Source organism: Sinocyclocheilus rhinocerous, unplaced genomic scaffold (assembly GCF_001515625.1).
Source record: "Sinocyclocheilus rhinocerous isolate Xijiao unplaced genomic scaffold, SAMN03320098_v1.1 scaffold241, whole genome shotgun sequence".
Taxonomy (NCBI): domain Eukaryota; kingdom Metazoa; phylum Chordata; class Actinopteri; order Cypriniformes; family Cyprinidae; genus Sinocyclocheilus; species Sinocyclocheilus rhinocerous.
Genome location: NW_015659312.1, coordinates 76,427 through 88,104, shown reverse-complemented (window position 1 = coordinate 88,104; position 11,678 = coordinate 76,427). Strand labels below are relative to the sequence as shown.

General features: G+C 36.6%; 1 protein-coding gene across 3 annotated transcripts in view; it reads left to right on the top strand.

Moving 5' to 3' along the window:
• Nucleotides 1–5,873, top strand: part of LOC107723479 (DNA-binding death effector domain-containing protein 2-like) — a 15,334-nt gene extending 9,461 nt beyond the window's left edge. For all 3 annotated transcript variants that reach the window (XM_016532118.1, XM_016532120.1, XM_016532119.1), the window contains exons 6-7: nt 3,438–3,828; nt 4,740–5,873. In XM_016532118.1, the coding sequence (XP_016387604.1) occupies nt 3,438–3,828; nt 4,740–4,746 (398 nt within the window). In that variant the 3' untranslated portion in view covers nt 4,747–5,873. The remainder of the gene's footprint in view (nt 1–3,437; nt 3,829–4,739) is intronic.
• The last annotated feature ends 5,805 nt before the right edge of the window (nt 5,874–11,678 follow it).

Here is an 11,678-nt window from a genome sequence, read left to right as displayed (position 1 = left end):
ATGCGTTTCAATCAATCTTAACACTCGTGAGCTGCTGTGAGAGATTCTGTAGAGACGAGCTGAGCAAAACTCCCCATTAAAGACCAGAGCATTCAAGGAGGTCGTCCTCCAGGAGTTAAACAGCACAGATGTGAAAATTGGTCATGAACTTGTACACTCCGTGCCAAGAAAGGTCAGGGCAGTGTACTTTTAAGTTCTGGAGGACATACTAAGTACTAGATTATTATACATTTTCTGAATTAAATCTAGGGTGTACTCATTTCTGCAACTCTTCATTTAAACAAAATTGGCTAATTTACTTATCTTACAGAAAATATTGGCATATATTTTGTTGTTTTTATTAAGTATATGTTTACTATGTTTAAATTTTGCCATCTTTCCATGAATTATATTAATTATATTAGTGTTCATTAAGAAAATACATCTTTTATATTTATTCAGAAGGGGTGTACTAATTTATGCTGTACACTGTATATATTTTCCCTGTGTTTCATTCATGCTGTGTGAGCTACTGAAATGAGCGGCACTGTGAAACAGCCAATCAGAGCAGAGCTCAACATTATTATTCATGACCCTTCCAAATAAGGTAAAAACAGACCATTTCATTCTAGGATCAAATCCTAGGGCTGTAAATGGACATGTAAAACCGTTTCTGGAGATTTTTTGCCCCTACCTAAGCCACATACCTTCTATGTAGATATCAGAGAATCAATGCATTCTATGGCACCTTTAAAACTTGAGTAATGTTGTTCCTGTCTGGTTATAGCCACAATATCAGTCTAAATTTAAAGCCTTGTTTTGGCTGGTTTCATTGTCAAGTGTTACATTTTGGTCTGCATCTGAAATGGCAAATCTTTGAACAGTATATTTTAGTAAAGACCATTGTGTGAATGGTTGTTTTTAAATTATAATAATCAAAAGTTACATTACACAAATTATGATTCAAGAAGCTTTTTGGCATGGTAAAAGAAAGCATTACATTGCTAAAGCATTACTAGCAATGTGCTATCACAAAAAAATGTGTTATTACAGTATTGGTCAAAAACCTTTTTTTTTAAAATGTTTTCTAAGGAAGTCTCTTATGCGCACCAAGGCAAAACGGTAATATTGTGACATTTCAATTTAAAACAACTGTTTTTCTATTTTAATGTATTTTGAAATGTAATTTATTCCTATGATGGCAAAGCTGAATTTTCAGCAACCATTACTCCAGTCTTCAGTGTCACATGATCCTTTATCTAATATGCTAATTTGGTGATTAGGAAACATTTCTAATTATCAGTGTTGAAAACAGTTGCTTAGTATTTGTAACAACGTAAAGTGTGTCACTTTTGATCAATTTAATACGTCATTACAATATAAAAGTATTTCCTAATAAAAAATCTTACTTTAGTGTATATGTAATTATATTTAATTATATGTCATTATATTTACTAGCAAAGTCCTATACTGTTTACCTGAATTGATTATATAATGAAGGGAAAGTTTATGGTCGAGTATTTAGTTCCAGTCACTTTATGAATAACACTAAAGGGCCTTTCGCACCGCGGGAACCTTTTCATAGTACCTGAACTAATTGTGGAACTACCCACTTTTTGGCGTGTTCGCACCACAGGAACTAGGAATGGTTTTAGTTCTAGCAACTCCGTTTGGAGGAACTAAATTAGCTCCTACTTCAGAGCAGGGTCTAAAACCGTTCTATAGGAACTATCAGTGACGTAAGTGTACACTGATTGGCCAAACGCACGCGAAACACCGGCCACCCGGCATTTTTAAAAAGCCATGTAAACATATTTACTCCACGAACATGGAAAACAGCAATAATGGCATTTACCTGTTGTCGCAGTGTTGTGTTCTTTTCTCAGCTTCGATGATATGAAACACTGCAAGTTGTCATAAAAAAATTTGTCTCTTAGTCCAACTTTTTTCTCTTGCAATCGCGTAAATTGTGCGTTTACATCTCCATTTCCGTTATAAAAAGACATTGCTGTCGGCCGCTTCAGAGTTCCTGCTGCCGGTGCGAATGCAACCAGGAAAATGGCCCGAGGGAGAAATTGGTTCTCTAGGAACTACCCTGCTGGCTAGTTCCTAGAACTACGCGGTGCGAAAGCCCCTTAAAACAAAATTATCATTCCTAAAGTGCTGCTGTTCACAAGCAATCCATAAATGCAGTATATTCAAGCATTTAAACAATGTTATATTTATTCTCACAAATGAATAAAAAGTGTCACTCAAGTTGCTTACTCCCTACATTAATGGCTACTTTTTCATATTCACTGTTGCTTTGTAAAAGTCCCAACATGCAAAAAGGTGGAGTTTGTGTTGGAGCTTTGGTTGTAGGAAGGTTGGATTTGTGTTGCAGCAATGTTCTGAAGATTGATGGGTCCACTTCCTCCTCTGACCTCTGAGCTAATGACATGAAAGGAAATGACATCACTGCGAAGCTCTGGTTCAGTATGTATACTCCAATCGTATTTTGCCGTCTCTGTTCCCTGTGCTGTTGCATGACATCAGTTCTACCTCCACTGTTTGGTAAAGCCAACCTGCATAAATCTGTCTGTTAATAACGAACACCTACGAATTCGGATCCACATATCAAACCATAAATATCACCAGATCTGTCTCCTGAAACTCAAATGTGAGCCCATCTCTGGATTTTGCTTGAGGTGCTTTCAGTCCACCTGAACTTTCCGAACGGCCTCAGATAATGTGCTTTAAAATCTCCCTCGTCTTTGTGATACAAGTGCAATGTTCAGTAAACATGTTGGACTTTACCAGCGTGTTTCCAAGTCCCTGTGTGCCTGCAAATAATTTGAAAGCCACCTCATGATGAAATTATCCAATCTCAAGTGCAAAACCCGAATCAGCCTACTGGTTTCACTCGTAGCCTCACTGACTACAAGTGAAAAATCAGGGTCGATCGACTCCAAAATCTCGACCTTAAACAATTTTGAGGATGTTGACCTCCGTTATCAAGTAGATCTGTAGACCATAGAGCTGATGCCGTATCAGAAGGAGTTTGACTTTTGTGTCTTCTGGTTTAATATGCTTTGTCCATAACAGACCAATCAAAATTTAAACAGGGCAGGAACTTATTTTAAGCAAATGTATATGAATCAGTGCAATTCTTAGTTATTTTTCAACCAATTTTTTTTATATAAACATAAACTGAATGTCAAGTCTCATTATCATTGTACTTTTTGCCCTCTTTTTGACCCCCCCCACTGATCTATTTCATGTCTCGTGTTCTTCCCCTTTCCTCCTGCTACTGTTTTTCTTGTTTCTCTCCATCCTTGCTGCAAAAAAACCCTTCACACTGAATCTTCACAAATCCATCTCCATACCCTCATGATTGTCTATGCCCCTTTGCATGTTACCCTTCATCCTTCATCCCACCCTCCTCTCTTTCTCTGTCTCCAACACTCTTACGCTCTCAGATGTCCGGCTACGTGTGCGTGCGGAGTATTCGGAGCACGAGTCTGCCCTTCGTGGAGGAGTTTCATCAGACAAGCCGCAGCCGTTGGAGAGGCAATTTGAACTGTTCAGCCGAGCGAGCATGCTGCTCCGTACCCGGGATCTGGGCTCTATTGTTTGTGATATCAAGTTCTCGGAACTTGCCAACCTGGATGCCTTCTGGGCAGACTATCTGAGCGGGGCGCTGCTTGAGGCACTGAAAGGAGTCTTCATCACAGACTCTTTGAAAAGGGCAGCGGGACAGGAGGGGGTCCGGCTGCTTGTCAGTGTGGATCAGGATGACTACGAGGAGGGCAGGAAAGTGTTGCTCAAAGGCCAGACACATAATGGGACAAACTTGGGAACACAAAGTTTGTAAGTACTTTATGCATTTGAATTTGTGTGTTTATGTATTTATTTATTATTTTATATTTATTCATGTGGTCTGATAATGATCATACATTGGGGTTGACTTTAATTTTTATTTTTTTTAGGGTTGAATTTTTTTATATAAACTCCCTCTCTTGCCGCTATAGTAACATATAACCACCGGGGGGCATTAACGTTTTTTATCTTGTCCCATTTTCTACCATGTGAGAAAGCGTTATTTATTTTAATATTATCTATATACTGTTATAGTGTTTATTAATATTTTGAATTAGCTTTTATTTTGATCATTTCAGTTATTTTAGTTTGTTTTAGTAGTTTTGTTATGTGCTTATGATATATTTAATATTTCTGTTTGGCTTTGTTTTTTTGTTGTTGTTTTGTTTTTTTTCATTTAGTTTTAATTATTTATGAATGTTTATTTATTTATTTATGAATTTATTTATTTGTAATTTTTTACTTTAGCTTAAACAATTTTTCAGTTGCCAAGGCAATATTTCTGCTATCTATTTATATTTTATTTTATTTCAACTTTTCAAAAAAAATGTTTAATTAATTTTATTATTTATTTGGATAGACCTTTTCACAATAAATATAATTTCAAATCAGTTTTAACGAGACAGTAAGGTACATAAATACAAACATAAATATTATCAATATTATATAATATTATTACAATCACATTCTGTAAATACATTACAATTCCTTTAATTATTACCTTTAGTTAATGGTAGTTAAGTTATACATTAGCTTTGGCAGCCCAAATAAAATTCCCTGAACCCCTTAGCAACACCTTGCGGCCCCTGAGGGAACCCAGTTTAAATCCCACAAACTTTGGATTTTAAAGTATATTTTGTTCCCATATATATTACATAATGTGTATCATGTTTCCCTCACAGGCCCTGAAAAATGTCCGTTTCACTCAGGACCTTCAGCTATGATGGATGAAGATGTTTTGCCTTTTCATTTCATTGCCCATTGAGTGCTGGCGACACTGGGAAGGAGAGCCTGTTGGAAGAGTCTAGATTAAACTGGGCAGCCGTTTTGTTGGACACTGACTGTATCTGAAGGAAAAATGATTCTTGACTGTTCAGAGGTTAGGTTCAAACATAGGGCTGTCTCTCTCTCTCTCCACTGCAGGTCAGTTTAAACATGGACAAACACACACCCATAGAAAACAAAAGGAGGTTCTGCATCTGTACTACTTAGTCTGTCACAGGTGGTATGTGGATAGAATCTGTTTCCAAATGTGATGACATACAATGAACCATTGAATTCAAGTTCTGTGTTTAGCTTTGTTTGGGAAATGTAAAATAACCTCTTTGATAAAAGATAGGAATGATGGGAATACACAACAAATATGTAACCCAAAAGAATGTGCAAATCAATCCACAAAAGAATGATTAATAAACATTCAAATGCATAGTTAACAAAAAGATTATGTAGGTTTTTTTATTTTTTTTAATTATATCTCCTGTTTGAAAAGGTTTTGAAAGATTGAATGATAACTTACTTCTTAAGAGTTTGAAGCTGGTAAAAAATGCTTCAGATGACCAAATGTACACTTCCACCATTGGACCGTTTAATATGTAATAACTTAACTGCTCCAGAGTGCTCTGTTGTACTGCTTATAAGAGTCAACTTAGATGACTTTGGAAACCCTTTATACACTACCTGACTGGAACAAATCTATCAAAGCTGCCAAATTTGAAGCTGTATTGAGGATCAGGCAATGCCACAAGTTGGAACAGAGATTAACTCTGCATTTTACGGCAAAGACTTTCTACAGTGTGCACCACTCTGAGACTACATGTGTCCCTACAACTCAGTTACTGTTATTTGTCTCAGAAACAAGGTTCTGGATTATCAAGGCCTTCAGATGCCTTTGTAAAATGTTGATAGAAAAAATGTTAGTTAATTAGATTGATTTGACACACAACCAGACTAACCTCTGGTCATGTTTCTGGGTTATTGTGTTCTTATAAAGCAAGCATGTGTTGACCCTTTTGTTATATTTGTACTCTTATGACAAAGAAGATAAAAGTTCAGTAGTATGTAGTGGTAATTCAGTTTGGAACAGTCCTGACATGTCACTGATATAAGTGAATTGGGAGTGGAACATTGAACGCTTTTGTGTTTTCATGTTTTTGTTTAAAATGATATTACTTGATATTGTTTTGTTATATGTCATTTACATAACTATATAATTCTTAATAAAGTCCTGTCAGAAAAAAATGGTGTCTTTCTGATACTGTGTGCTAAAAGACGTTTAATTTCAGTTTTTGAATTCCTTCTGGGAATGTTGTGGCAAAATCCCTTTGGTGGATTCTTGTAAGCATTGCTATTTTTTCCAGTTCATTCATGTTCTTAGTTTAATTACCGTTATGCACCTGCACCCATAATCACTAACACATTAATTATACCATGTAGTACAGAATACTGTATAGAATATAATTCATGTAGCAGATATTTTATTTATATATATAAATATCCCCTCTTGTGGATTAAAGGATCACATGAAATTAAGTGTGGAGCACACTGATTTTAAATTATTATTTGTAGATCATTTAGATGCTCATATTTCTTTTTTCTTAATAGAAGCTAGGTGTCCTTGGGTTATTTAGTTAGGGCTCTCTCCGTGGTGCTGAAACATGGAGGTGTGTGTCAATTGACGTTGATATTGATATTGAGAAAATGCATTAAACACAGCTGTAAATACAACTTGATTCATAAATAATTACAGGGTGTAAATGAAACTGTACGTCTATGCTAATTTTGCTAAGAGCACATTATTATTGGAGAGAAGCCTACTCCGAGTCTTCACCGCGTTTTGTGTGCAATTTAGTCATTTCACCAGTAGATGGCGGCTATATGTTTGATCTATCCTAGTCAAACCTAGTCTACACTCTAAACATGTTTGCTTCTTTTCTCTCATTCTCACACATACAAATGTGCTTTTGCGCCTTTTTCAACACTGGCGATCAACGCGTAGTCATGGAAACCGCTAGCGGTAGAGCGGGGCAGTGAGACACACGAACACACACCCTCCACCCGACCGACCCCCTCACCTTTCGCCCCTAATTTCAAATTCAGGCTCCTCACCCGATTCCTTTTCTGTTCCCCCCACAAACCACCCCCAAAATATCTGGCCTCTCTCCCCAGTGTTTTGCTGTGTCCGAGCAGCTCGCGCGAGTGACAGAGACTGCCGCGTGCATCGATGGAAACGCTGGTAATGTTGTGTAAACAAACTGACAGCTTCATACATTTATTATTTTGCGTATGTGTAACTTTTCCATACCATGACGTCATCCTTCTACCCTTCACTCGCTCTCTCTATTTGTTCCTCCCTAATGTATATTTGTTTGTACTTTCTGCCGTTTCTGTGAGTTATATTCCATGTAAACGATTCACTCTAAAGTTGTCCGTTCTCATTTAAACCCGTCCCGCACAGAGCGAGCAGGAGAGGCGGACAGGGTTATCGCCTCTAATGATTTCTTGCTCGGATCGCTGTTTTCTTTTTATTGATTACATAGAAATGAATTCATGGGACAACCCTCTCTCTGTGTGTCAGTACTCGTGTTTCTCTGCATGTTCCTGCGAAGTGTTTGCACGCGCTGTTCTGCATGCTGTAATTGGCGCAGGGCATCGCGGGAATATTTGATTTGAAAAGCGGAGGTCGCCCTGTGAAATATGCATGCCCTCGTGTTTTACGGTCATGTACGTGTTCCTGCGAACATCCTGCGATGTTCTGATCTGTCGCGTGCTGATAAACACACAGCTTTCTGCCATGAATGAAGCAAAGCTTCTGTCAAGCTGTTTTTTTTTTTAATCGAGTGTAGATCAAATACGACGCCTTTAGCGATGGTGGAGGAATATAAACTGTACGGTTGTGAAAGGACAAAGCTTTATAATTGTTTTACCGTTACTGTTTTCATCGCTAGAAGGAAATAGTTTGGGTGTCACCGAATGCTAATGTTAATAGGCCAAATTGCACGGATTCATATTGCAGTTTTTGACGAACGTTTGCAAAGACGAGGTTAAAATGTATCAAAACCCTTTAATAAATGGCTTTGCTATTGTCATGGTTTAATGCATTGGTATTAACATTTGCTTTATTTTTGGAGGCCAGTTGTGCGCGGCTGTGTGCGTATAAGCGCGCGGAGCTTCTGTCTTGTCTCTTGACTTGTGGAGAATCTGGACATGGTATTTACTCCTTTGGGAAGCTTTGTAATCAATATGGTCGATATTTGTTTGGCGGCATATCCTTGATAACGACGTTGTAATAATACCATCACGCGGCCCCAGCATGGCCGTCAGTGTCCGCCGCCACACGGGCTGAATCTCCGCTGAGGGTGAAATCGATGAGCAGAGTTAATTATGAGAAAATCAATTAAGATGTGGAGATTTTGGCTTTAAAAGGGAAGCCAGCGCCAGTGCAAAGGAAAAGGGACTGAATAAAGAAACCAGTTCACACATTTCTGGGCTCCGTTCTTTTCGCTCTTCTCGTCTTATTCAAGGTGCGCGGCCGCTCGGCCACCTTCTCCGTGGCTTATGACGCTAAACTAGCCTACATGTTTGCAATTCTGTCAGCCGTCCGGTACACACACTTACAATGCTGTAATGGGGCTATTTCATTCCAGCAGATCTGTTAAGATATAACCTGCACGTGTTGGTGATGGCGAGAAGCGCGCAGAGGTTGCAGCCGGAGATCTCATTATACCTTCTTCCTCACTAAACAATCTCACAAACGTGTTTCGATGTGACTTTATTCACAGTGAACATCTTTTTTTTTTCTTTTTCTTTTTTTGTAGGCAAGGTATAGGTTTGTAGCGATGGATAGAAAGGTGCTGGAGACGTTCTCTTATAAGTTTACATATTTAGAGATGGTCCATCAAGTATTTATAGAGCCTCACTCTCTGTATATATGTGCTCTCACGTTTCATGGATGATACACAGGCACATGTACCTTTTATTGGCTTCAGATTAACTAAGAAACGCCACACAGCAACCTACTCACGGGTGCCATAGCCTATATCTGAAGATACGAAGATTCAATCTTCAGGACTCATTATTGAGGCCATATTTGGGAGTTTTAACATGATGCAGAAATTGTGAGAACCATTAGGACCTGGTAATCTTTATAGATATCCTGGAAATATTTATAGAATTTTCTCATGCAAAATTCTAATGAGGCTTTGAAGACGCATATCTTTATATTAAAACAGTGCGCAAATTAACACTGCATTTTGATTTTAATAAAGCGATTAATATAAACTGAAAACAGAATTCACGTGTTATTCAAGATAGCTTCTTTTTTTCTTTTTTTTTACCACGACGGTATCACTAAAGAGATATTACGTTTATCTGAACCAATTCACAAAGGTGATATTTCCACGCATTTACTCGTTTTTTGTACGACGGTTAATTAAATAATGCAAATCATGAAAATAATCCACTCAAATATGCACTATTATGCATATGAAAATATCTGATCTGAATACTGGTCTATTAAAGTAAAACACATTTCTCTGTATGTCTGTATTACGATGATGCGTCCACGTAGCTTCACATAATTACAGATAATTCAAAGTTGTATTTCTTAAATTAATGTAGCCTGTAGATTCATAATTGTTTAAATAGCCAGGTTTCTATTTGAGTATGTAAATGTTATCTTCGCATTACCTTGCTTGAATTTATGACGACGATTATTGACTATTCATAGTAACAGATTATTGTCACGCGTTTTGTCATGTTGTAGCTTTGTAATCAGACTTTTTATTTAAATGAATACACCAGATTTATTTAAAATAACTAAATAAATCCTAGTATAGGCTAACTGATATGCAAATCGCTGAGCAACATATACAATCATAAAACCTTACAGTTTCGCATTTTTACCCAAGTTAATTAATATAAAACGCAAATTAAGTAACAGTCTATTCGAAGAAATGCTTTGTATGCATCAGTTATTAATAAATAAAATAATTTTCAGGTAAAAAAAAAAGTGTCTTGACTTTTCCAAAGAAGCAGTAGAAATAGCTTACGTTAGGATATATAGCCTAATTTAAAGTATTATAAACTTATTGTTAAAACGTTCATGACATACAAATATGCTCTTTTATTTAATAACAATGCAGTTTCTGTGGAGACAATAAATCTCTCATCAGTATGTTTGTGTCGTTAATTTCAACACAACAAATAATAACCCTTGCAAAATCATCTGTTTTTACCATGCAAGTTAGTGATAGACATTATAGACATTATATTCATGTCATAATCAACGTAGCAGAGAAACACACACACACACACACACACACACACAATAAAAACAGCGGGTAAAACAGCGGTAAACTCAGTAAAGACTTTCTGACCAAAAAAAATATATATATAAAAATGTTATTGTTATTATTATTATCTACTTAAATTTCTACACGATTTTCCTACTCAGTCAGACGATTTTATTATTTTTATGGTAGTACCATCCAAGTCTTATTTCACCTAAAACTATCAACTAACAAATCGATAAAAGCTTAGTATGCTTAATGGCTCTCGTGTGCTATTAATACATTACATATAAACACAAGAGAAAAAGTAAACACGACTAAATTAGTACCTAAGATTTATTATTATTATTATTAATATTGGTTGTTTACTGTGTTCTATTACAATTACACTGGCTCACATTCCTTCGTGAGAGCAGGAAGATTGTATTTCAGAAATATTCGAATCTTCGATATCATTCGGTCTGTCACAACGTGAACGTCGTCTTGTTTAGCCTATCACTTATTTTAAATGCACACTTTATTAAGTTCGTATTATTCTTATTATTATATTTTTTAAGTGCCCCGCAGATATTTAGTGTCCGATATCAATCTTGGTTTTTTTTCATAAGCAGATGTCAGCGTAACTCACGACCCCGTGGGTCAAAGGCCAAACGACCACCGGTGCAATTAAAACGGACAGAGATGGAGCATTATGGCCCCATCCAATTTTTCTCTTACAAAAGAACAAAACCGCAGGCAGTTTATTTCATAAATATGATATTGTCAAAAGCATATGACCATACTGATGCTAATACAAATATATATATATATATATATATATATATATATTTTACAGAAAACTTTTTTTTTGTCTTGGTACTCAATGTGTCTTTTGTTTTCTGAAAATGTAAATGTTATTCTACTAGCCTATATGTTATATTTAGCATTAAGGATATGATCTGTTTTATATGTTGTTATACTAATTCTTCAGATATTAATTTATAGAAGGCAGAATGAGTTTGTGTTTATATCGTTGGTGAGCTGGATTATTTATTTTCCTCGAAATTAAGGCATTTTAGAGATGTTTCTGTGAAAAGTATTTCATTTTAAAATTCATTTATTTTATTTAGATGACATAAATCAGACATTATTGGTCTTTCCACATTTGCAGCTGTAAAATCCACCTGGCGAAACCTCAATATCAGCAACTAATAAATTGTGGTGGTTGCTGTAACCTTTACAGTTGTGACTTTGCTCATGATTTGAATGTGTGGCTGGTCTGTTTGCAGCTCTATTTTGTTGCTGCTTATGTGACTGTTGAAAGAATCAAGATGACCACAATACACAGAGGGGCACGCGTGCCGTTTATGAATGTGCGCGTGTGTTTAGAACCCGATGAGACGAGAGGGTCAGAGTTCAAATTCAGCCCCAGACGGACGACCTTGCCCTTATGAATGACCCTGGGGTCATACGAGGATGGGGGAAGAATCCGAAGGGACATAGAAAATGATAGTTGAAAGGGAAAAAAGAGAGAGCAGAAGCGAAAGGCAAAGGGTAAAAAAAAAAATATATATA